General features: G+C 40.8%; 1 protein-coding gene and 1 long non-coding RNA gene across 2 annotated transcripts; one reads left to right on the top strand and one right to left on the bottom strand.

Annotated features, from left to right (window-relative positions):
• The first annotated feature begins 9,505 nt into the window (after positions 1-9,505).
• Positions 9,506-13,493, top strand: LOC113963721. The gene is made up of 2 exons (XR_003532923.1): positions 9,506-9,693; positions 12,661-13,493. It is a non-coding gene; the product is annotated as an uncharacterized LOC113963721 (long non-coding RNA).
• Positions 13,494-18,977: 5,484 nt separating this feature from the next.
• CLDN34 (claudin 34) lies at positions 18,978-27,284 on the bottom strand. Its single transcript, XM_027675233.1, has 4 exons — positions 27,100-27,284; positions 26,847-26,996; positions 21,344-21,479; positions 18,978-19,993 (listed from the first exon to the last, which is right to left on the bottom strand). Exon 4 carries the CDS (start codon positions 19,928-19,930, stop codon positions 19,235-19,237), a length of 696 nt encoding a protein of 231 aa, XP_027531034.1. The 5' UTR covers positions 19,931-19,993; positions 21,344-21,479; positions 26,847-26,996; positions 27,100-27,284; the 3' UTR covers positions 18,978-19,234.
• Between the last annotated feature and the right edge of the window lie 238 nt (positions 27,285-27,522).

Here is a 27,522-nt window from a genome sequence, read left to right as displayed (position 1 = left end):
ATTCTCAGTGGGTACGTGGGTCTGTGCATTGAAAGCAGGGAAGCCTGACTTTCATCTAGTAAGTCTGCTCTGCCAAAGCTGCTGAATGTAAATGTCCTTGTGTACGCCATTTAGAGAAATTTAAAGCCTACTGAAAATGAATGGATACCTTTTATTAATACATTCTCATTTAGATATATTTTATTTAAATACTTTCCTAATTTAACTATGGACTTGTGTATCCGTAAGTTGAAATGATCTAATGAAATCTGTTGCTGGCAGGTCAACCTAAACGTGCAGATTTGAGTGTAGACAAGGCCACGGCATAGAAGTCTTGCTACATTATGCAGATGATAAGAAGGTGAAGTTTAAAAGCTGATAAGAAGGTTAAGTTTAAAATTGCTCTGGAGGGCACACTTTCAGGAGACAGCTTAATTTCCTTTTTCCACAAATCACTGTGGGTTTTTTCATACAGATTTCTTCATCTTCAATATCGTCTCTCATCATATGTGAAAAGCATTCCTGCATATCAAAATCCATAGAGATAACCGTTTGCAGCTTCAATCTTCAGTTTCTATACTGGCCATAAAATGCAGAACCGCCTCTTTAAAACTAAAAAAAAAAAAACACTTTAGGGAGCATAGCTTGCAGTGATTTCTATGTTCTTTCACATTTTCCTGCCACACTTCCTTTATTTTTGTCTGTCATTAGTTTAATTGTAATTTCATCTGGCTTAAGCATCTGTCATTTTGTTTATCTTTTATGTACCATGCATACCAATGGCACTGCTTAAGTAACAGTACAAGTGTGTCTATGTTAATAGCAACAGGCATACAAGGAATTGTTCTATGTCAGGGGCTATCTTACAGCATCCCTTTAAAAGAACAGATTACCAGTGAACACTGAACACCTGTTTTTTACATTCTTTAGTAAATGACTAATGTTTATATACAAAGAGAAGGTGACCTCAATCACAAGCTGTAGCAGCTGGCAATCACACTGCCAAATCCCTGCAAATGTTAGCCGGTTAGCAAAAACAAGTTTTCTTTTTGTGACTTCCAACCGTCAGCTTTATTTGTTCTCAGCTAACTCAAATATTACTTATCCACACAGGATCACAGGCCAAAGTACTTCCTGCAACCAGCTGCTGGCACTGAGTGTGCCTCACTGATCAATAGCTCAGGTGCTGCAACCACAGGATTTATCTCGACAGAAGACTTGGCTGGTTATCGGAGAGAGATCCCATGTGAAGGCCAAACAGATCCATACAGGGTCCCTAGAGGAGAAGCAAACCTGATTTCCTGCCTGGCTGGGATGGAGGGCAGGCGGAAAGGAGGAGGAAAGGAGATACTTCCATTGTTTACAACAGAATAGAGATTCCAGCTCTAAGAGACCCGAAGCAGAGGCCTGAAAAGACATAATGACATTCCTCCTGCCTCACGTGTTCACCTCCAACTGGTTTTGAGAAACATTTCCATAAATACCTTCCATGAGGAGAAGGTGAAAAGTATTCCTAATCTTTCCACAAAACATGCACAGAACATGAACGCATTTCTAGAGGGAAGAATATTTCATTGACATGAAAATCGAGGCAGCACACCACATTATATTCAACAGGCACATCCAGTTTGGAGGGAAACAGATTTTCCATATGCCTGTTCAAGCGATGCCGGAGGCAGAGATAGAGGTATGATTCACAAACCACAGCCTCCAGTTTGGCTGCTCCTGGTACTGCAGCTTAAAAGCCAGCATAGTAACCAAAAGAGGAACTAGCTATCTTTCCAAAGTTTTGGAAATTGGATTGGATTCCAAAGCTTGAATTACAAGGAAACATTCAAAAATCTTTATAAAAGCTAAATAACCAAACAGATACTTAATTATTATCATTAATTGGCATCTACACGCCACTTAAAAGTAAACCAATTTAATTACTAATATTTATTGTGAGAGTGCAAGAAAATAAAATATTTTGAATGTGTTGCCAGTACCAGTCACAATCCTACTAATTGTTCAATAGGAACTTTACTTGCCTATTCACAGGGCATATGCATTTTGGTAACCAACCCATTTGAAAATTATGAGCAAAGAATATAAGTTCTACCTCTTTCATAGTTCTGTTTGTTGTTTTAATTCTGTATTTCATATTACATGTTTTGTCATCTTTCATATAATTATATTTACTGAAAGCTGCCTATGTATAGATCTAAAATCTTTTCCCAGAATTTATGTTACTTTAAGTTTCTTCTTTCCATCTCCATCTATTTTAGAACCCAGACCAAACATGAAAATTTTCAGCCAGAAAAAATGTTTATGCTACTAGTCAGGGCACAACATGTACCTATGTGTATGCAAACACTCCCTCTTGCTGCACAGGGCTGCAATTTTTTTCCATCTTTGTAGATCTTTATTAGAAAGTTGATTTATGGGTAATGCTGATCCAAATGAGAGCAGTCATGGCAGTTAAATTAGGCGTAGCACCATTTGTTTTGGGGGCAGAATAAGTCTTGCATAGCTAGTTTTCACCTTCTGTCTTAAGTATTACCTATCAATGTTACCTGCTAAGGAGTTTCTCCTTTCCACCCCACTTGAATTTTGATTTTTTCATTTAGATAAAAACCTGAAAGCTGGAGTGGAAGGGGACGTACATATTTAAGTGTCCAATATTGACTTGCAGTCCAAGAAAAAAGAAAGCTTCTGGTCAAAAGCTGTTGAGGGTCAATCACCCATGAATCCTGTGAAAAAACCCAGCCCAAAATGTTTGAGTACAGTGTACTGTATACCTAACCTCCATTCCCAGCTTCCTCAAATCAATGTGGAATGACACCAGCTCAGGTAGCATGTGTTTAAATGGTAGAGCAAAGGGCAACTTATTAGCTGTCTGTGAGAGCTGTAAGATTTCTGCTCCATCATGTTATCTTAGTTCTGTAATATCTAATTATATAAATCCTTCTGAATGTTTATCATATAGTTTAAAGTGGATTTCATACTCTGCTAGCCACCTACCTTAATGACAGATTTAAAATTAGAGAGAATATTAAAAATCAGGTGTTTCCTACCTGGTGAAGGCTCCTTTTAGTTGTGTCTATGAGAGAACCACAAGTTATTTTTAAATAAAAAGGTCGGTTTATTTATTTTTTTTCTATAAATTCTCCAGAGAAAGGAAGTCTTTACCAGAAGGCTCCTCAGGTTGGTTTCTTTTTAGTGGCATAAGAGGTGTCATTTGATGGTTTGCCTTGAAACAGATTCCAAACATCTCTGTCCAGGCCTTCCTCCAGATTAACTTCATCAGCCAGATTAAAATGTGAACAACCCGAAACATTCATAAAAGTCTGGCATGTGATACACAGAGGGTTTCTCAGGACACTGTTTTTGTAATGTTGCTCTCCTGAACCGTCAGAGATGTGACAGTGCCATGGAAGGGAGATTACTAAACAATGTCAAGCACCAGGAAAATTAAAGAGAGAAAGGAGAAAAACCTCTCTGGCAGTAGGGAACTGAGGTCTTCAGAAGACAAAGAGTGTCTTTCTGACATAAAAACTGAAAAAGAAAAAAGTCCTTCACAATAATCATAATTGGTTTTGCCAAGTATCATAATTTAATCTTTTAAAAAGAAAGAATTGCTGTAAAATAAGCATATCCATTGTAGCTACATCAATAAATTATCATGCAAGTGGCTGTCCCAGCCCAGGCTGCAGAAGACAAAGTGGTCTATCATGTTGCCATATTCGAATGCAGTTTACAGAAGAACTAAAACAGCATTAGAGTACAGTGCTGTTCCTGTGTTAGACCCATGCCTCTAAGCTTCATTCTCAGTGCAATAAAGTAGAACCTTGGAAAGGTTATATGTAAGTTTAATTCTGGCCTGTGATACACACACAGCAGTACCATCTCTTGCAATATGGGAACATAGCTTTTTCAAGCGAGACAAACATCTTTTTACCACACAGAGTAGCAGTGTGGGAGCAGAGCAAGCACCTCGGAAGGCTCCAGCTCATGCAGCCTGCCAGTACTGCATGGTTCAACAGCTACATGGCCTCAGTCCTATAAAAATGGAGTCAGATGAATTTTGAAATCGATTTTCTAGAAGTGCTAGAACTTAACAGTCAGTGGAATAGGACAAAATGTATTGATATGTCAGAAAAAAAATATTAAGGAAACAGGGGCATCTTTATACTGCTTCCTGTAAATTCTAACTTTGGGAAAGAAACACTTTGTGAATATCCATAGTAAACAATGTCATTGTATTCAAAGACAAAAATATGTATTATTTTGGGGTAAAAAATTTTATCAAATGAATACAACTAATATGCCTTGCGCAATGAGCTGCAAAAGTGCAGTGAAACAACACAAGGAATGAAAAAAAAAGTAGGGTATTATTTAAAGCATTGGAACTTTGAGAAAAAGGGCTGAAGGGATGTAGGGGGTAAAACCAGTTTTCCAGCACCCCTTGGTCACACGTTTTCTGAGATATGCATCCACCGCTGGGGTCCCCAGCACAGGAAGGACAACAGCCTGTTGGAATGAGTCCAGAGGAGGGTCACCAAGTTGATTAGAGGGATGCAACACCTCTCCTATGAAGAAAGGCTGAGAGAATTGGGAGTGTTAAGTCTGTAGAAGAGAAGGCTTTGAGGTCTTCCAGTACCTGAAGGGAGCCTATGAGAAAGATGGAGTCTATTTACAAGGGCATGTAGTGACAGGACAACGGGCAATGGTTTCAAACTGAAAGACAGTAGGTTTAGATTAAATATTAGGAAGAAATTCTTTACTGTGAGGGTGGTGAGGCACTGGAACAGGTTGTCCAGAGAAACTGAGGATTCCCCACTCCTGGAAGTGTTCAAGGCAAGTTTAGATGGAGCTCTGAGCAACCTGGTGTAGTGAAAGATGTCCCTGCCCATGGCATGGGGCTTGGAACTAGATGATCTTTAAGGTCCCTTCCAATCCAAACCATTCTATGATTTCTGAAAGTCTCTCCTGGACATCCCCAGTGATGCACGCTCACATGCTGCACATCCGTGTCTCCTCATGGGCGTGTGGTGGTGGTGGGACAATAAATCCCTTAAAGAGTCCTCTGTCCAGACAAGTGCTCTGGTCTCCCCGAGTGTCTGTGGGCAGTGGGAGCGGCAGCCTCCCAAGAACAGATGAAGCTCTGACCCTCTGCAGGAGGCAGCTCTGCCCGGGGGCAGCAGATTCGTAAGTCCACCTTGGCCAACCTCCGTCCATCATTCCCCAGCTGGTCCCGAGGAAAGAGCTTTTTTCCATCCCATACGGCCCGCACTGGTCTGTCGGGCCTGAGTAGGGGGAAATATCCCCATGGAGGCACTGCTTTGCCTTCCCACGTGCTTCCTTCAAACGCCTGCGGCGGATACGGTCACGGGCGGCCCAGTGCCCGTCCCTCTCCCCCGGGAGGACGATCCGCCGGGAACGCGGCGGGCGGGGCGCGGGATGGGCCCGGCCTTCCCCGGGCGCCCCCTGCCGGCCGCGCCCATCGGGCGTGTGGGACTCTGGCGGGATCAGCTCTCCCGCCGCGGCCCTGCAGCTTCCAGTGTCCCGTTTATTCCGGGGGGAGGGAGGCGCCAAGAAGCCCTGTGCCTCTGCGGGAGCGCTCTGCGGCGTTGAAGCGCCAAGCCCGCCCTAGCGAGCCACAGCGCTCGGTTGGAGGCTCGGTTGAAGCGGAGGGTGCTGCGGACCACCAGAGCCTCCGACTTTCACACTGCACCCTTTCCATAGGCTTTTCTCCCAGACATGTCTGCTTTTCCTGGACTGAACATCCCGATTACTAACGTTACATATGGTTTGAAGCTATTTAAAGATTTGCTTTCTTGCTGCAGGTCCCCAGATGCCCCTGCAGCCCCTGTCTCCTCAGTGATGTGGCTGGATCACCGCTCCTGCCAGCGCGGCTGGTGTATGGCCTTGCCACCTGGAATTCTGGTCCTGCTGATTCTCCTGCCCTGTTCTACTGTGGTTTATTCATACCTGTTTGTGACCTGAGTCTGGTTGTTGCTCAAAACAGAAGTGCCATACGGAAAGGACTGTGAGTTTATTGCCACCATCAGCTCCCAGCAAGCCCTAGAGGGACATCCCAAATGAACTGACCCTCCTTTCATCTGAGGAGGAAGGCCCACACAATGGCTTTTGGGAAAGCTTTGTCGCTGTGACTGGTTCCTGACAGAGTATGTAGGCACCACATTACCCCTGGGAAGTGAGATAACCAGGAGTAGGTGCAAAACTTTGAGATGCAGAAGTGCACAGCTGAGACCACTGGCCATCAGATGGAGTCACAGCAACACAGTTCATGAACGAGGTGCTGATGGGCCACACAGGAGCACTGAAGTGCGCTCTGCCCTGTGGAGAACTGCAGCCCTCCATGTCTACCAGCATGGCTGGTCAGTGCAAGCAAAGCTGTGGTTATAAAGCCAAACTCCAAGCGCCCTGTATTCACGCAATGTGAGTGAGAGATGATTATGAGATCATGACACTTTCCATGGCTGTCCATGAGGAGGAATCCCTTTTAAAGACCTAACAGCCCTAACCACTTTGTGATACCTACTGGCTCTCTGAAAACACTGGTGCATATTTAGAGTGACCCTTCTGATTTAGCTTACTCAAAAAATTAAGCAAGTTCACACTTACCAAAACTTTCTGCAATACAAAACAATGGTGCTAGTCATATGTGACATATATAACTTTACACTGACCTTCACATTGACAATGAAGTTTACCTTGTTCTGGATATGTCAGGGTAATTTCTCTCAAATCCTGGTGCCCACCTGCTGAACTCCCACCTGCTTTTCTTAGTGAATTGTTGGAAGGTGCATACCTCTCCTGCCACTTGCAAGTTCAATTAAAGGCAAAAAAATTGCACATTAAACCTACCTCTTTCCTTTAGGTGAACACCAAGGTTGTGACTTAGCTGCAAAAAGAAATAGCGCAGGTACAATGGGCTCACAACTATACTGCCTAAGGTTCCTTGTACCCTCTTCTGCAGCCCCCTTGCCCATGCCATTGGGACAGCCCCAAACAAACCACAGAGTCTTAGTGGCAATGCACAAAACCACTCTAGGACAATGTCTTTCCAGACAGACAAAGATCTTTATTTTTTTTCTAATCCTCATACAGTCTAAAAGGTGAATGAATATAAACACAAAGTTGTGGCTGTGGATATGTGCATTAGTTAAGCCACGGAAATCACAACTAACCTAAAAACCTGCAAATATTTGACATGGCCACAACAAATCTATGCATCAAGTTTTGCTTCCCAAAGTGGGGGACGTTAGGAGGTAGAGAGTCTGCACATGAATCAAACACCATCAAAAAAACAAACACCTACCTTTCTTTCACTTTTTAAGACCTTTATAAATTTAATGAAGGAATAACTTGACAGAGAAGGCAACAGCTGAAAGCAAATATCAGCTGTAGAACTAAAGAGTTCGTCACATTGCTATAGCTTATAGTTTTGTCAATCAAGAATAATATAGTATTTTCAAAGACGTTTTAATGGGATGCTGAGTCTAAAATGTAAATTATCCGCATCCATTAACTTTAATGATGTAAAAGCATTCCATATTTTAGTGTTGATACGTGCCCACAGTTATCAGATTGGAATTCACTAGAGGACACCCAAAGCTGGTTTCTCTTCCCAATTATACAGGTGCAACACCTGTGTTACATGTGACAGAATTTGCTTACCCACACTGTAGATATACGTAAGAATGTAACGTAAAGAACTTAATTGAAAGAAATAGATAAGAGGCCAAAATGACAAAACATGAGTGCCATTCCATCTTCTGCCAGCCACAGATATCCTTCATTTTATGATTCCATTTCTAGAGATATTATGAAACTTCTGTTTCAAAGATGCAATTTGAAACTGGCTAGCCAAACTAAAGATAAAGATTTTCTGTATGAATTGCTGCAAGATCCACGACAGCCCTTACATACATACAATTTTGCCATGCAAGACATACATCAGCAATATGTGAGAGGTTGGTCTCAGGCTTTTTTGCAAAAGTTTTTTTAAAAATGCAAGATATTTCACACAAAAAATCCCAGAGTAACTATTTCTTAGAGCCCCATGAACCAACAGATAACGCAGAGCTGCAAGGAGGACAAGTTTGTTAGGAAAAAAGAACTTTTTTATTGTTGTTGTTTACAAAAGCCCAAATTTAGACTATTTTATTTTTATTGGTAGGATACACCCTAAAGCAATATTTGCCAAAGATTATTAAGCCCCATTTCAGAATTGCATAACAGCAAAAGTGAAATCAACAGAAACAGCATCCCCAGCTTCCTGAGAAGGAACTCCCCTTCTGGGCTGGAGGAGCATTTGAATTCAAGAGAAAAAGAAATGCCTTGATTTTTAATTACAAATTGAACTTGAGATCTCTGGCATTAAAAGTGTTGATAGGAAAGGTAGTTAAGATTCCTCCCACTAGATAAAATGAGATATTTTTAGAACTTTTCGTTGGAGATATCCCACAGAGTAAAGTGGACCAACCATATGGTTGCTATCTCCATGGCAGCAGCTAGCATAGGGCAGTCTTGGTGGGCAGTAACTCCTGTGGAGACAGGAGGATTATATCACAAATGACAAAAACTTTTAGCCAATTTCTTTGAAATAATGTGGGGTTTCCAGGGTCTGAACCATAAAATGCCCACAGATGAGCTGAAAGTAGTGATCTAGTATACCACAATTTCCATGCAGTAGGAAGCATAACGCTATATACAAACCCCACCCTAATATCTGGAAAGCAGTTCCAATTAGGCAATATCAAAATTATGGACAGGAAATTGTTGACCTGAAGGTGATCAGCTGTTGTCACATCTCTGTTGGGTGCAATATTGGCCATGCAGAAAACTAAGCATTCACTGAAAAAGCCAGTGCTTAGGATCGGTATGAATTTACAGAAGGAAAGGCTTGAGTTCTAGGGAGATCTGAAGTCTATGTTGTATCTTGCAAAGGTTTAATGATTCTTGAAGTTCTGCATCGAGCAAGAGGCCAAGACTTTCCTGAACAGATAGGTAACTACAATAGCTACAGCCCCATTAGGCTCTAGAAACATGATCCATCCACACCCCTGGAATACCCTAAAACCCAGCAGCTGCAGGCAGAGCACATTTGACTCTCATCAAGTGGATTCAGCCTCTCAGAACGTGCAATGACAGCCATTAAAAAATGCCTACAAGGGTGTCAATCACCATTTTCTATCACCGTTTTCTATCACAAGAGCACATTTCTTTTAGAAGACAGTGACCTGCTCCTTATCTTGAGCAACAAGTCAGGTTCTGTGGCCCCCAGCTGTGCAGCCAAGCTTTTCTGTATGATCAAAATCTTTTTTTTTTTTTTTTTTTTTTTTGCTTCTAGGTGACCCAGTTTCAGCAGAAGGATCAGAGAAATAGGGTGTCCCCAGAGTTTCCAGGCATTTAACCCTCTGTGGTATATTGCTCTGTGCATGGGGTTTGAAGGTAGGCTTTCTTTTAAAATCTAATTGAAGAAAAATACTGCATTTTATTCTCATTCACTGTGCTGGGGAAAAAAAGCTGTAAAAGGTTTCTGGGCTCCTAAATTTCACATGATAGAGCATGTTAACATAAAATCATACAATTATTAAGGTTGGAAAAGACCTGTACGATCACGGAGTCCAACATGTGACCATCCAGACTTTTGTCTGAAATCGACACCAACTCATTCCTCATCCCAGCCCAGGCCTCCAGCAGGTAAGCCAAAGGATTCATTTCAGGACCTTTTAGCAATGACAAATTATGGCTCATTTTTACTCTAGTGGGTCGCGTCCATAAAAATATCCTCAAATTATTGTCCTAAGATTTCAATTGATATATTTAATTGGAAAACTTTAAACTGACTTGATCGACATGGAAATTGTTAAAAGAGGTAGATTTATCAGGGCCTGTTGCAATAGGAAAAGGGGTAATGGCTTTAAACTAAAAGAGGATCAATTTAGATTACAGATAAGGAAGAAGATTTTTACAATGAGGATGGTGAAACACTGGAACAGGTTGCCCAGACAGGTGGCAGCTGCCACATCCCTGGGAGCATTCAAGGGCAGGTTGGACCTGATGTAGTAGAAGATGTCTCTGCTCACTGCACGGGGGTTGACTAGACAACCTTTAAAGGTCCCTTCCAACACAAACTATTTTATGATGATTTCCCTTGAGGAAACATGTCATGGATGTCCATTGCAAGTCAACAGTCCTGCAATTGCATCTGTGGTCTAAAACACTTGACCAAATTATTTTGAGAGGAATCTTTTTTTTTTAACAATTTTGCTTAAGTTATTCTTACAAAGGAAATTTTCTTTCATGAGAATAGAATGTTTCTCAGTCAAGATTATCTCCTTTTTAAGTTTTACAATTTCCTTCTGCCAAAGTCCCCAGTTATTTCTCTCAATAGCAACCTTCCAACCTTTCAGTCTGAAGAAGTACAATTTAGCCCATCAGAAAGACCTATACTAAAAAAAAAAAGGAAAAAAATTCATGCAATATAAGAATATTATTTCACAAGTGATTGGAAAAGACAATTCAAATTACTAGCACAGACATCATAAGTTACAGGTTGGGGTTTTTTTCCATAATCCCATTGTCAGGTGGTTACTCCAAGTAGGCCAAAGTATGGTTAGTAGAGTTTTTAAGCATATTTAATCTTTATGTTTATCTATTTTAGGACAAGACCCAATTTCCCAACTAATGTTAATTGGCTTCATTTCATGATGTCAGATGACAATTTTTTTCCCAGTGATGATTTGGCAAAAAGGCAGACTGCCCTAACACCAAGCTGCTCTCTGTAGCTACTTGCTTACTACTCACTTTTAATGATATTAAATCACCAATCCTTGGCTCAGCCATCCAGGTGTTGTCTGAGCAATGCGAACAATTCTCTGAGTGCTACACAGACATGAATGGATCTCCCAACAGTTGTGTGTCTAGCATTGCACAGAGATTAAATCACTTACCACAGCAGCTGGGTAACAGCATTTTTGCGGTTCCTAGTCCAGACTTTGGTCACAAACACCAACCTGCCAAAGTGGATTGATATGAAAAAGTTTGTGATTTGTAAAAGCTTGAAAGCAGAAGCTCCTCCTATCCAGTCTATTCACTCTGTTCTACACTGTTCCTGCTTTAAAAGACAAAATGAAGCAAAAACAGTGCTCTTTTTCATTGGGAATTTTTGGGTTTTTTGTTTACTCACTGCACTGAATTAATCAGAGAGAGCATTTGTAAAAGGCTGTGTTCATATGGACTTCCTCTGCTGGCTTTCCAGTAACTGAACACGATTTTTAAGATTTTATGTAAACAAAAGATTAAACTGGCTTTGGAGTTAAATTTTCCTATTGAGCATAATTCATCAGACTGCAGTGAATGGCCAGAGAAAGCTATTAGTTGGGAGTACATGGATACACTTTCTCAGGGTGATGGAGCTGGTAATCTAAAATAAAATGTTTGCCATTAACTTACAAATCCCTATAACTCGCAATGTTAATATCTGAGAAAGGCTTAGGCAGATATATATTGGTATGAAGACAGGAACTGCCAAGTTTCATGTATACTACAATATGTATTTTATATGTGTTACATAACTCTGCAGTTGTTTGCATTCTTCACTGTCAGATGTACCTGCCCCAAGGTCTCCAGATTTGGGTGCTAGGCACTCTGTCAACCATGAAATCATAGGCCAGCTAAATTCTCTCTCTTTTTAAAAGTCTTCCCTCTGAATCTGAATCCCAAAAATAAAAATATCCATTCTTATTTTATAAGTAGAAGACCATTTTAGGCTGAATTCTGCACAGGCAAAAACTGTATTTCCTGAAACTCCGAACAGATTTTAACCTCTAATCTTTCCTGTCTTTGTTGAATCACCTTCTTCTCACTTTCCCTTTCTGCTTTTCTCTTCTTCATTTGCATTTTCCTGCCTCTCTCACCGTTTTGTCCTAAGTAGAGACTCATTCAAGTTTCTTCTTCTTTACCCCTCATAAATTTTTTGTTATGGTTCCTCTGTTCAGTGCTGCTTTTCTACTATACCTCCTGTGGTTTGTCCTTCATTGCTCATCTGCTTGTGTGTTCTTCTGTCTCACTCTTGATCTCCAGTGTGCACTGGTTGTTTAGACAAGAAAAAACCTTATATTTCTTAAGACATCGTAGTGGACATTACAAGAAGGATCATTTAAAAAGAACTGGAGTTCCTTGTCAGATTTTTCAGAAACAACATGATTTGCAAATAAGGTAATTCAGGTTCTGTGGACTTCTGATAGTTTTCTTCAAACTGCCTAGTTTTTCTGTAGTGCAAACCAAGAAGTTTCGACAGCATGTCAACAGGCAGTTACATTGCACATCAAAGCTTAGCTTTTTCAGACTAAAATTAAAGAGCGATCCTGCAAGATGCTGAGTACTTTCATAAATTCCTTTTGACTTCCACGATCAGACTCCTGTAAGACTTACTTTTCAGTCTAAAAGCCTGAATTATCTTTTCACTCTCAGGTTAGTTTTGGTTATATCTACTCCAGAGTACTTTATATTTGCTGCAACAAATGTGAAGTTTCAGTAACGGAACAGATTTTCTGAAGCATTACTGGGCCTCTGAAAAGTAAGAAATGCTTTTTTTCAGAAGCAAGCTTTTCTGACCATTAATAACAATCTTTATGTGACTGCTGCTAAATGTTTGTGTCAAAGCTTGTGAAATTTGTGGCCCAAACTCCTCCTGGCATAGAGTAGGGGTGGTGCCAATTCTTTCTTCAAATGGATTGACGACCAGCTTTCCAAAAGGAAGAGCAGCACCTGACAGCAGCTTCTGAGGTCTGGACTGAGCATGGCAGCTGGAAGGACCCTGAAAGCAGTAAAGGTGCCACCAACTTTGGTGAATGTCAGTATCCTCTTTGAAGGTCACCAGGACCATTTGGGAATTCTGGACAATTAGCACACCAAGCAACATTTACTATGTACAGCTGCAAAATGTAAGTCTCAGAATTCCTGTGTTATCACTGGAAATGAAGCTATTTATAGAGAGATGTCCTGGTGGATACAAACATTTCTGAGAAATAGCAGAAAGAAGATAAGGTATTAACACTCTTGCAACTAATCACATTGATAGGTTCATGGGGTATGCTTTCATGATCTGTGCTCATGGAAAGATAGGATGAACTGGCATGTCTGAGTGCCTTCCTGCCAGAGGGATATCATACCAGTTAGTTTGAAACCCTTACATTAAAAAGTATAGTTACTTCAACGATCCCATTTTATTCCTAGCATGGGTTAAAACATTTAAAGCTACACTTAACTGTGGCAAATATCGTGTGTAATGCAGGCCATGATCTCTGTGCAAACTAATGCAGGTCAGTTCGAAAGCAATGTTATTAAAAAAGCTCTGAAAAACAAAAATCCAACCTATGCAGAAGGTCACTTTAGGAATCATATTCATAAGCAGCACTGCAGTGAACTCAGGTACCTGGATGAGACATAGCAGTGTTTCAAAGTTAGCAAATAAAAAATAATTATTTGGGAGAAAATAATTTGTCACATAGTTTATTGCCATTCTCCTGAATTGAGACAGCAAAGGATGAATGTCATCGAAGAGTCACAGTTGAACCCAGAGAGCTCCTTGAGCAGATGAGGTCACTGGTTTGCTATGTTTATGCTGTAGCCCTGCCTCACATTTCTCACGGGCATCTAAAGCCTGTTTTATCAGAAGGAGCTTTGGCATCCAGCACAATGACATGTTTATGTTAAAAAGAAAGGGTCCCACTCACGAGGGGCAGGATGAGGGATGCCGGTAGGAGTGGCAGCAGTGGCTTCCTGTGCCCCAGGCTGGCATGGGGAGAGGGGGAAATGAGACACTGTGGCTCACACTGCAGAACAGAAACTGCAGCTCACAGGGATTAACACTCATGGGCCAGCGATCATTTTCCACATGCCCCCAGCTAGGAAAAAGCTGATATGCGGATTTTGAGTACAGCCCTTATAACTCTTTCTTGGAGGAAAGCTTGTAGGTTTTTTCTAGTGTACCCAGGATCATAGCAGCCAGTGAAAGCTTCTGAACAACCAAGGTTTTCAGGGGTAATATCTTCACTGAACCTGACTCTGTGACAGACCTTTATTCAAAAGTCCTGGAGACTCCGCAGTGAGCACTCAAGTTTCCCAGTTCCCACCTGAGCAGTGCTAGAGGAGATGATGGAGGTGTCCTTGGTAAGCTGTGCTCGGTGCTGCACAGGAGGTGACACCCAGCCCAGCATACCTGATACTGAACAGCTGAAGATGGTACCAAACAGGCCATGGTCCAGACGCCTCTGAGAACTGCCACAGCCATGCCATAGGCAAATGCAGCCAGGATGGAAAGTCTGGGGTGGAATAAAGTATAGCAAATTATTCTATTGGCCTGGGCAGCAGGGTGGGGTTCAGCACACACGGCTGCTGCCGGCTCTCAGTCAGTGGGGTCCCTGATGTCTGCGGTGCTGCAAAAGAATGTAGTTCCCACCTGAGTCATTGTCATCAAGGAGGACTCTGACAAAGTTGGTGTGGTTAGATGTGGGCATGGTGGGCCCCCTCCCTGCTGTTTTGCAGTGTTGCCTTCTGTATCAGAATGTCGGACATTCAGAATATATATGCTTCTTCAAAATAGTATTCTGGGAATTAACCTCACAGTCTTTCCCACACATAACCCAAGAAAAAAGGGGTGATGTGACACACTGTGAACTGGATGTTAACAGTGTGTGCTGTACTCCATTCCTTGAGTCAGTATTTATTTGCTTTATAATTCTGAGATGAAATTCACTTACATTTTCTTGTTTGGCATACAGTTGGGTTTGACACAGTAATTGAAAGCCAGCATACTCCAAAGCACCATGCTAATTATTGAACTCTCTCAAGCAAGGGAAACAGAATAAATTATTTGAGCAGTGGAAAGGGAAATAAGTTGGTTGAAAAATATGTTTTTGTGAGCCGATACTGGATTTGACAATATGATGTTGGCAAGAAAGAAAGGAATCCCGCTTCGGTTTTGAAAAAGGTATATTTCTCACTGAGAACATGTTTCTTCTGGGAATCTTTAATTTCATGTACATTGGTTTCCTATTTTAAGAAAACAATTTGCCATTAAACACTATGCCAGCCAGACTAACATTTTTTTAAGCAAAAACTCTTTGTCCTAAAGTATTTAATGGCCTAAAGTGCAGGAAATTGGCTGTGACATTTCGCTTTTTCCATTCTAAGGGGAAAATGGTCCAAGGTCTAAAAATATCCCTGAAAAACACCCTCCTTCTCATCACTGTAATATACCATAAGCCATGTGACAACAAAGACATTTCTTTCTGAGCCTAGCATTGCTTTTAATCAGCTAAATCGGCAATTAAGACTGTCTTCATGTTAAACTGCTGACTCAAATAAAGATTTTGTTTACTGACTTAACCTGATTTGATGACCTGTTCTGCAGTACTATGTCTCCAGTTCATCCCTCTTCCTTTGCCTGAACAAAAATTACATTGGTCCGAATTGCATATTCGTCTGGGGAAAGTCTCAGCAGGCTTTGTGTTGTGGGGCTGTTTTATTGTTAGGCACTGTTCAGCTCCATTTTCTATTTGCACATCCATCCTAGAGGAATACTGAACACGTATTCATACATTTTTTTGGTCTGTGGCCATGAATGGCCAGGTGAGGTAGAGGGTACATGAAAATAAGGTTAACAAAATGCATCCTGTGGTAGATTTATGCAAAGGAGTATGTTATGGAGGTCAAAGATGAGGCCTTATCATTACACCTAGGTATCCAGCAGAACTCAAACAGAGTCTTGGTATTCAGATCGTTTGCCCAGCAGTGAATTCAGACATGTGAGTGAATCACAAGGTACTTGTTTATTGTCAACTCAGAAAAAATAAAGCGAGACTGGCTTATGTGTAGACTGAGGCCAGCGTGGAGACATTCCTAGACAGGGTGGAGCCCACAAGGCAAGCGGTGCTGTCCCTGGGGAGGCAGCAGGTCCCAGTCTGCACAGAAGCTGGAGACGAGCTTCGAGATATGATCTCTTCAGTGGTGAAATTTGCTTAAGAGGTTTTTGCCCCTTATCTCTGTACCTCAAAGCCCTGACCACTCACTCCTGTCTGCATTACAGCTTGCTGCCTGTCCTCAACTGTGCTGCTACAAATGATTGTGGGGCCAGGCTATAAGGTAGTTCCCTAAAGCAATCTAGGTTAAAAATAGCCTTCCAAAATAGTTTCGCATTTTTGAGTTTTAAACCAAGATCACTTCAGCTGCCTGATTTTACAGATAACCCTAAAATTACCTATACAAGCACAACTGACATGGTAACAAATTGAACTACTGAAAGGTAATTTAGCTTCTCAAATTCTAAAATAAATGTGTCATGAAAATATGCACAAAGAAACTGTCTCCCTGCTGGTGAAGTAAAATCACATGGGCTTTACTTTCCTCCAATATCAGAATCATAATGAACACAAACATTCAGTAAATTTTAATGAATCACACAGCCCTGAGGGATCAAGGTCGGACAGGCTCGATCCCTTTTGACCAATGGAAGTTTCACCTCTCCCTTGTTCTAATCTAAGATTAGCCTGGAGAAAAGGAGGCTCATGTGTGACCTTACTGTCTCTCTCCAACTACTTGAAAGGAGGTTGTATCCAGGTGGGGATCCAGTCTTTTCTCCCAGGCAACTAGTGACAGGACAAGAGGAAATGGCCTCAAACTTTACCAGGGGAGGTTCAGGCTGGACATCAGGAGGAATTTCTTCACTGAAAGGGTTGTCAGGCATTGGAATGGACTGCCCAGGGAGTCACCATCCTTGGAGGCATTCAAGAAACAACTAGATGTAGCACTTAGTGCCATGGTCTAGTTGACAAAGTGATCATCAGTCAAAGGCTGGACTTGATGATCTCAGAAGTCTTTTCCAACCTAAATGTTCTGTGATTCTGTAAGATTTCTTTTTCCCTATCTTTTCTTTAGGGAAGGACTGGGAGTTTTAATATACAGTAGTATTTGACCATAGGTTATGTTTTATCATATAAGAACCATGTGACTATCAATAGACTGGGAAAGGATGCCAAGGGTCCAATCTAGATCACCGCTCTGTCCTGAGATGGACTCTCTCACACCTACAGTCTTCATGTACTATTTGCCTAAACTTTTTTTGACAAAACTTTATTTTAAACCCCACATATCTCCTTAGGTAATGTATTCCAGTGTTTAACTGAGGAATTTCCTCACTATCTAGCCTGTATTTGACATACTACCAGTGTTCCATATCCACACATCAGGAAAGGTGAACATAATCTCCAGTGGAAATAGCAGCAGCAGGAACACAGAAACTTGGCATGTATATGATGATGTTTGTTCCTTTTTTTTCCTTAGCCAAGAAGAATATATGTAAATTAAATCCAATAGTTTAGCGAATAGAGCTAAGAAATACAGTTGGGGTTGTTGATATTTCTGTGCATACGTTAACTTAACCAGAGTTGAAGAATCAGTAATTTTCTGTTAAAGTTCTAATTCCTTGACAGGGAATATTGGTAGTTTACCAGTGTGGGGAAACGCTGGCACAAACACATGGATAGGTCTCTTTTTTCCTTACAACCACAATACGATATAATCTAATATTATTGTAGGCCCTGTGGGAAGAGATAACAGTTCAACTGATTTGCACCTTTAAAACCAAAACCTACCAACATCATAAAGGCTGTACATTAGAAATCAAACTGGAAACAATATATAATAAACAAGCTATTAAACTGTCTTCATTGAAACACCACTTGAAAGTGCTTTACAGCATTGTAAACAGCGAAAAGATAAATTCTTGCAGCAATGAAAAAATTACCAGTGATGACATAAGCTGCCGTTTCAGAAGAGACTGGAGAGGAAATGAAGGTGCTGTGGAGTTTCTACATAGTCAGACAGTTCAGAAAAGTCAAGACCATGTGGAAGATGTGTAGGAAAAATTAAACTACTAGGACAACTTGGGATAGTAACAGCCACCAGCAAGACGATCCAGGTTGCTGGCATTTTACCTTGTCTTGCAATGCACAAGAATTATTATATTTTTGTTAAATTTTCTTTCTCTGAATCCATGAGTATTTTAAAAAATGCAGGACAATTAAAAGAGTAAAACTAAATTACTCTAGATCCCTGTTGCATTTCTTTAAAAATGTAATAACCTTTTGAGGACCTCTTTCAAGAGATCATCAGTTTGTCAACCCTGTTTGCTCATTCCTCCCAATCTCTGAATTTTTATTTTTTTTAATTTGTTCTTATTGCAGCATTTGGGACATTTCTCTTTCTCTTTTTTGCTCAGGTGAAGTTTGGTTGTATATGCCAGAGTTAGCAACTCTGGTTATTACAACCATTATAATGGGCTAAGAGAAACAGGTTTTTAGGGAGCTTGTCATCTCCCAACCATTCAAGGCATCTACATCTTGAAAATTCAAGGCTTTGTCTCTACATTGCTTATAAACAGAGCCTGAAGTGACTGGTTTAGATATAGATGTCTACATCAGATGAATCATACCCTGAAAGTTGCACTGAATATTCCTGGTTTTGACATCAGTTTTGTAATAACTTGTAGAAGTTGTTTCTGTCTTTTGCAATACCTTTGGATTCAGTGAAGTGTCTGATGAAGAAGCAAACACTTGCAGACTTTTTGGCTCTGCCTAAGTTAGGAACTAAGAGCGCACCTTCCCCACAGGCAAACATGTTGCAACATAAAATGCAAACAGCTTGAAAGAAAAACAGAAGCAATAAAGACACAGCCCTTTATGTGCCCTAGAGGAAGAGGAGAAACTGGCAAGACATTTGTTAGACAATTCAGGGAAGAGTCATTTGACATAACCATGATGACACTCATATTATTGGTTTTAAAAGTCTTGACTTGTCACAAAACATACTTTACTACAGCTCTAATTAAATAATGGACAAAAGACCTTAGTACAAACAAGGAAACAAATTCACATTTAATATATGTTATTTCACATTTTTGTAACAAGACATTTCATTCAGAGCCAGCTCCTTGAGCATGTAATAGTTTACACACACAAAAAAAAAATTAATCAGTAGTGTTTGTACATACAAAAGAGATCAACTGGCAAAATTTAATCACAGTTGCTGCTCAACAGCAGTTATCTCAAAGACGAACCTCTGGTCATATGTGACCATTAAGATGGTAACTCAACTGGTTCAGGTAAGAAAATAGCTACTATAGAATAAAATTAAATTCTGCAGTTCCTTAACTATACAACCACTCGTCCTGCTGTCCTTATCTCTTGACTATGCTCTTGTTCTGAAATAGCACGGGGGATTTGTCCTGCCAGGATTTTGTTATAGTGTTTGTGGTCCCTGGAAATCTGTATGAGAGAGAAAAAGTCCCACTTAGCAGCAGGAGGATGACAGCCACAATCCCAACAGGAATTGCAGCACCAGCTTCCTGAGCCACTGGGCTGGAGGGCATGTAATAAGAAGGAGGAAAAGCAATGCTCCGGTTGTGCGTTACAGAATAGAAATTCCAGCTCACAGGAATCAGGACACACAGACCAGCAAATATGTAGAAGAAGCCACCTACCAGGAAGAAAGGGGTAATAAGAGTCTTGTGAGTGATTCCCATATACACATTTCTCAGAGCAAATATTGTAGCAGCCAGTCCCAGCAAGCCCATGAACATGGCGATCAACAGGAGACCCTGAGCAGCATAAATTTCATGGGGCATGAAGGACTCGTAGCCACTGAATTTATGGCAGAACTGTTCTCTATAGCCAGGCGAGACGTGAAGGTAACTGATGAAGCAGACTTTCCAAATCCCCACCCAGGCAACACCAGAGGAGATGATGGTGGTGTTGTCCACGTGCCACACTCTCCATTCCACCATTCCCATTGAAACGGTGCACAAGATCCAGCCTACTGTACCCAGAGCGAAGGCAGTGAGCTGGAGGTGCGAGGCACTGACCAGGGAGTTCATCCTCTGGAGGTCTTCTGCTCTGTTGCAGGCACTGCTCTGTTGCCATGTGAAGAGAGAGAGGCACTGAAAAGAAAAAAAAATAAAATTACAAAGGCGATTATTATTTGGGTGAATAGGTGAACCCGTCAGTGAAAAAGAACGATCAGAAGACAATGTGTGTGTGGAGGGAGGATGGTAGTCATCTTTCCCTAACTGTAATGAACTGTTGAAATTTAATTTCCATGGACAAATAACATATTTGTTTTAATTCTGTATATGTCATCATATCCCATGGAGCAGAAAGGGTCTCTGATTAGCTCCCCTTACAATCTCCTTTTTAGATTCACAAAAAGAAAATTCATGTATTTTTCCAACTTATTTTCTTCTTTGTTAATTAACCATTATGCTCAAAGATCCTTATACATGTTACATATAATCAGGAGCCCTAGAGAAGGCTGGCAGAAACTAAATCAGACAAAATCCTCAGGTCCCTGGCTGTTGCAAGAGATCCTACAAAACAGTCACAGAATCTGTGATCTTCTCTCCTGGCAGCTGTGGTTTTGGTGCAGCAGCCCAAACCGAACAGACTTCAGCTTTTGTGCTGCCCTTACCAAGAGTTGCTGGGACTGGTGTTAGACAGAAAATACCACAGTTCAGAGGCATGAGCAAATCTAGACCACAAAGTCTAATAATGATCACTGAACTTTGACCATTTTTAGATTATTTAACCATGAATTAGCAGAAACACTTGAATTAATCAGAAACATAATGCTCTGTGCAGGGGCTGGAGCCTGGATGTGCTGCCATTGCTTTCACACCCTCAAACTTTAGCCAAGATTTCTCTAGTGTTTCACCTTTGCAAATCCTACTAGTTCATAATCTGCCCAGCTTCCCCAGCTCGAATCATCCAAAGACTGTGGTGGAAAATATTTTATTTATTTCGTCTACCAAAAGATTTAAGCTTTGTTTGCTGACTGTACATTCTGAATATGAATTAGGCTTTTATTCTATTTAAAAAAACCAAACCTGGTAATTTCCCACATCTTTTGCACAACCGTCTGGATAATTATATGAATGATCTGTGATCAGAGAAGATGTGACCTTGAATTTATAATGTAGATCTGAAAGGTTCTAGGAATCTCTATATTTTCTAAGTTATTTAAAATACCTTTACTTCTGCTGCTATTTCGTTCAAGACTGAAGAAATATTGTACCAAGTCAAGTCTAATAATAAGATAGATCTGCAACAATGTGTTGTTACTAAAGCAACAACTTTTCTATTTACTGATCTTAAACTGAACAGATTCAGTAGATGATACAATCTAGTTGCAAAAATCCATCTGTGGAAATCTTAAATAAAAAATGTCTTCATAACAATATGGCCTTAGGCAAACAGTGTCCATCTTCTTATACCAGTGCTCACTACATACTTACTTCAGTCCTGAAGCTGATGCCAGCAATAAGAGGATGGGACAGAGTGATTTTTGACGCCAGCCAAACACAGCAACATCTGCAATTTTATCATTTCGGCCTCCCAGTTCACCTGTGTATCTCCAATAGGACTGATTTCCTGTGGGACATATTAGTCTCCATTATTACAAGTGTACATTTAATCCTCTCTGGCATGGAGGAAATTTCTCTGGAAGAGTCTCCTGTATTTTTACCTACTTAAACCGAAACCAATTTATAAATACTTTCTATATTTGCTGTGCTATTTACAAAGTGATTATAAACTCCCCTTTCTAATTAACTATTGTTACCAGACACAGAGCACAGTAACCCCACAGGATATTATGAACGGTTTTCTTTCTGTCCCAGTTCCACATCAATATAGCATCTTTTCTGTTGCTGTCCAGTGATGGGAAGGTAGGAGACAGAAATGAGCATGAGCAAGGGAGTCCCATGCTGGCTCCCTTCTGCTTCTGTTGGAATCAGCTGAGCCCACAGTTGCTAAACCTGAACCATATGAAAACACCACTTTGTGCAGAGCCTATATGTCTGTAATACTTCTCGTGTACATCACAAACATTCATTTAAACAACTTGCTGGTATCAAGGTCATAAAACACAGGTCACCAGGTGAATCCCTGTCATCAAAAGCTTTTCAGAGTATGTTATCAGTGTGTAACTTCATTGATTGAATGTACCCACCTGCCTGCTCACAAAATTAAATGAGATTGTATCTGTGATTCTGAGCCCCCTATCAAATCTTCACATGCTAAGACACTTAGAATTGTCTCCAGAGTTGAATTACAAAATTAAAAAATAGAAAAAGTACTTTTTCCTTTAAGATTCACAAAAAAAACCCCACAGAACAAGCAAACGCAAGATGAAAGAATTCAAGGTTTATACAAAAGTTCTGAAAACATTGGAGAACAACAAGCTAACAAAGATGGGCTTTAGGTGAATTATCAAATGTCTAGACACACAAAAAATTGCATGATTCATTTTGGCTCATTCCTCCACACCCTGCCCACTGGAGCTTATTTGATCTAACCTGGTATCACTGACTTAGAGAAAGAACAAGGTTCAAAAGAAGTACTTTTGAGATCGATGATGAAATTGAGTTATAGTTCTCATACTTGCCTGTTTTGGAATATCAAACAGAAGCCTATATTTACTACCTCCTGATATTAAGATTCAGCAAGAAAATAAGGAACAAAATATCAAGGTAAAATAGTTACAGGATTTTTCTTGCCATATGAAAACGTCAAAATTAAAGCAAATCAGTTCCTGATTACAGTGTCTATCACTATGAATATTAATAAACATACTCTAGGTTTTGCTGATATCACCAAAAGAGAACAGCACCAGAAGCATTGTTTTTAAAGAAAACCTTCAGCAACGAGGATCAGGGAAACTCGTTTTCCCCCAGGTGTAGCAAGATACGTTGATTTTTCAGGACTAGTGTGTCAAGTATTTCCAAAAAAGACATTTTGCTTGCAGATGCGAAGTAAAACCGTGAGCGAGCTGCAGAGGGCGTCTCCCTCCAGGATTTCACCCGTCCTAGAGGCTCCCTTGCTGAGACCTCAAGAAGGTAGGGAAGGACGAAGGGAGGGAAGGAGGAAGGAAGGGAGGGTGAGAAGAAGGGAGGAAGGGAGGTTGTAGCGAGAAGAGCAACAGGGCCCTTGGCAAGGCTGGGGTGAACAGCAGCACCTGAGTCAGGGCTTTGTAAGGTCCGTTCGAAGCCATGGACAAAGTTTTTGTCTCAGCTGGACCCTGGAAAAGGTCACACCTTGGGGGTGACACTCTGCAAGTTTTCATCCACAGGAGGTGGGTGATGCAGGTGTTGAACTTGGCTAAAACACCAGCAGTGCCGTTCCTGTAGATTGCAAAGACAGAGGCATCCCCTTTGGAAAGGAAGAATTTGATCTGCCACCAACTTGTCACCCACCAAAAGAAAAAAAAAATTAAATTAAACCTTTTGGTCCCTGAGCAAATGCCCTTTCCAGCTTTCTGAGAGAAAAAATGTGAAACTTCGGAAAGTTTAGAGCTATATTGGATAAAATACAGTTCAAATCCCAGATCATATGGCAGGCTGTGCTAACACAGACAGCATAATCTGTTGTCTGGTTTCATGCTTCAGTAATTCTATAAATATTTTGAATTAATTTAATTTGTGTAGTAAGATTACCTATGTGGTCTGAATAATACCATGATGCAACAGTATCGCTATACGAAAAGTCGTAAGGCAAATGAACTCATATTCAGTCAGCTACAGGAGGTCCTCTGAGTAATCAGTTGGTGTCACTGCCATGTGGTTCTTGATTTGGCAGCTCACTCAAAGCTGTAGATTTCAGCATTCCAAGTCTGCACACAAGCCACTTCATGGGATGGAGTCAGCCTACAAAGGCAATCTCGCCAAGAGGAACAAGCTAGGTCTGCGTGGTGTCTCTGTCAGTGAAAGAAAAGCATGACTGAAAACCCTTTTCACCCAAAGAAGTGAGAAATGTTTTGAGAAGTGGCTATAGTGCCATCTCTCAGTGTCCCATGATTTCATCCACATTTTCATTTAAAATCAATTCAGTCCAATCCAATAAGCATTCCAGCAGCTTCTGGGGTCAGTCTAGACACAAGAGCCAAAAAAAAGAGAGCTGCTTCTACAGGCTTTTCACTTGATAGTCATTTTCTCTCCTAGTACATCTTTCATTTCCTTCATTTGGAAGGGCTTTCATTCACAGATATATTTCAGATAGGGACCTGAATAAAAGCCAGATAGAATCATAGGATGGTTTGGGTTGGAAAGGACCTTAAAGATCATCTAGGTCCAACACCCTGCTGTGGGTGGGGAAACCTCTTGCTCAAAGACCCATCCAACCTGGCCTCGAACATTTCCAGGGATGGGGAGTCCACAGTTTCTCTGGGCAACCTGTTCCCTGCAGGCAAATGCAGGGGAAAAAAAACCCTAGCATATTCTCTTAATCCGTGCATTTAAATATTATTGGGCCTATGACATTACTGGGTCTCAGACTCCCTCAGAGGGGAATGAGGGCCTGTGCCAGGGAACAGATGCCCAACTTATAGGATAGCATAAGAGAGTGCCCCCAACCATGCAATCACCCACAAGACTTGTCTTTAAATGAATCATTTCCTATGATAGTTTAAGAGCCAGATGGCTCCAGCTTTCAGCGGCATGGAGGGAGTTAGCAGAGGTCCTTTAGAGGCTGGTATGTGCTGGGTAATACATTCCTCAGCAGCAGCATCCCCTCTGCAGTAACTGCCCCCATCTGGAACCTGAGGCACCAGGCAGAGTTGGATGGGTCAGTCATTAACACCTTGAGCACAAGATCTCAGACATTGAAAGAGGCTGCAGGGAAGTGTGAGATGGAGCTAGGGCTTGTTGTATGAATTTGTGGAAGTCTTACACAAATTGCATGATCCTTGACATGATACTCAAAGCCTGTACTAATGCCCTAGATCCTTAAGTTTGGATGTGTCTAGAAGAGAACATCATAAATTATTTTTTAGTCTTCTAACATCCCTGTTGCAGCACAGCTCTGGTTGAAGTGTGGCTTTATGTCTAAGGTTGTTTACTTGCTGTGGTCCTGGCCACAAGAGTTGCCAGCATTGGCTGCTAAAAGAGTCTATTTCTAGTTTCTTCAAAAGACATTTAATCAAACACTCAGAGTGGCAATTGTTTTGTTCCTAGTTTCCTAGAAATAGAGTTAGCTGCATTTATGGCCCATTCCTTGAACACAGTCTCCTTGACATTCATGAAGTCTTGAACCCTGATATCTCGTGTTTAGGTTCCAGCTGTTTCTAACACACTTATTTTCAATTAGAAAAGATAAACTAATAGTGCTAGCAATTACTGGAAAAGTCATTTCCAGATATAACATGCCTTATGTACCCCCTTCCTCCAAATGTCGATATCCAGTGTTATGAACTCTGCTGCTTCCACTTACTCATTGTGTTTCAAAACAAGCAAACCAAAGCAATCTTTATTTCTGTTCCACCAAGTATGAATATATTGAAATTAGCTGTGTAAAAGTTCTTTGCTTACTTCAGGAAAATAATTTGATTTGCTTTGATGGTAGGATGAAGAGAAATCAATAATTTCTATATATTCTTCACTGTTTTTTCAAGCCCTAATTCACTTTTCTGTGGTTGAGCCCACCTTAAGCTCTTGTTACCTAAGGAAATGTTGCAGGTTTGTAGGCAGTGAGATAGCAGTGGGTTTGACCCAGATGACCCCGTATTATCAGAGTTTCTACAGGTTGTTTTGCTTCTGTCTTGAAGGAAGCTCCATTTAGAACTGAAGTAGAACAGTTTAGGGATATTCCAAGAATGACAGCCCCTGAAAACCAAGGCAGATACCCTGGCTGTGTTGAGATGGCACCCTTTCAGTAAGCTTCAGAAAGCAGAGAGATCCCAAAACCTTGCTTACTTTCTGTGTCTGGCACAGAGAAAAGAGCTCTGAGGGGTAGGTAGTGTAACTAAGGCAACCATACCCAGGTCCTAGAGAGCTCACACACCACTGGGAGCTACAGCCTCGGGGCTTGGGAAGATGTCACCAGAGGTGACACCTTCTACCCAAAAGAACAGGAACTAATGCTTCTTGAAGCCTGCAGGAGAAATTAAGAATTTCTGGGCACCTGGAGTGTCAGCCTGGACATGCTGCATGGGCACCAGGTCAGGGGAAACCAGCATCGCCGGAGCCGAATGCACGGAAGGAGCTATTGCCAAGGGGGGAACGGGAGAACACACAACCTGCACACAGCAACCTGTTCATGAGATTTCCTCCAGAGACAATGGGTGGGTGGTTGAAAGGAGGGCTTTCCAAAAGGATAGGAGGCAATCCTTGTTTCTTAGTAAATGATAGGAAAGCTAAGATAAAATACACTAAGAAATGTTCCAATAGACGAGCGAAGTCTGAGTCTCCCTGTCTGCAACCCATCTGCCTGTTGAAAGAAAGTTTTGCTTTAGGAATTCCACTGCAACTTGTAACCACCTTAAAGAGGAAATTCATGACAAACTCTTCCTATATAAAATATGCACAAAATTATTTTTCCCAGCCAATGTAAGCAGGAATTCATTATTTTCCACTTATTTCATGTTTTAAGTAAATATTCTTGCTTTAGATATTGTTAGGCACTGCATGCATTTTGAAATTAACATTCAAATCCTGCTTTTGTAAAGTTTTATAGCCTAGATGTAGCTTTATTGGACTATACTGTACATGGTTTACTAACCAAATCCTTTGTTTAATGTAAGTCTTGCAGCAGAAAGGGAGTTTTAAAAAAGCCCCAACAGTATAGTAATTTCAAAGGTCTCTTCTTAGCAATATCCCTATGATTTAATGCTTGAAAACTTAATTCTTCAATTCCCAGTTGGGAAAGCATTCTTTATAGGAAACAAACAAATATTTAAATCTCTCCCCATCTGTTCCCTATCAGCACTTCATGAAATAAGTCATATTAAAAAAAAAGGGGACTTACTTTTGTGAGTCTGAGAGTTGCCTAAGGCTGCGAAGCAGTGTCAGCTGGATGAAGCAAGTTCCAGAAGGAAAGTGGAAAAAAATGCCCGTGCAAATTGTCCGACTTTTATGCTACAAAAAAGGTACCTCACAGTTCCTTGTCACTCTCCCACTAAGTCAACAAAGATGTAGGAAGTAAGTTAATCATTAACATATTATAAAAATATGAAAGCTTTACTGTATGCCATTTATTCTAATTGCTTTAAAACACTTACCAAAACATATAGATAACTCCTCTGGAAAATTCAGTTTCCTGTAAGATACCCATTCAGAAAATCTGCCTTTTTGATTACATGATTTTCCAACTTGAAACCACGATGCCCCTGCCTGACAGCCAGAAAGACACAGAATTCTCATCTGAAAGAGAACAAAGTGATTTCATAATCTTTTCTTCTTTGTTAAATTTTTCTTCCTGTATTTATGCAGCTCTGCAGTGGGAAGAAATATAGGGGCGAAGGAGGAGGGCTTCCAAGGAGTAAATTCAAGCTGAACTGGTCTCTTGATGGACTGTGGTTGGCAGCACCCCTACTTTAGTACAAATAGTACTGTGTTTGCTATCCCAGATGCTTAACAACACACATTTTTAAAAATTATGTTTGCCTTGCTTCATGGTTTTCCCATGAATGTAAACAATGGTT

Source organism: Neopelma chrysocephalum, unplaced genomic scaffold (assembly GCF_003984885.1).
Source record: "Neopelma chrysocephalum unplaced genomic scaffold, ASM398488v2 Primary Assembly neopelma1_25, whole genome shotgun sequence".
NCBI lineage: Eukaryota > Metazoa > Chordata > Aves > Passeriformes > Pipridae > Neopelma > Neopelma chrysocephalum.
Note: the sequence above shows the minus strand (reverse complement) of the source record. Positions and strands in the feature narration are given on the sequence as shown.

Bases quoted from the DNA above. Each gene is read 5' to 3' on its own strand.
- CLDN34 (XM_027675233.1), bottom strand. From the start codon at position 19,930: ATGAACTCCCTGGTCAGTGCCTCGCACCTCCAGCTCACTGCCTTCGCT.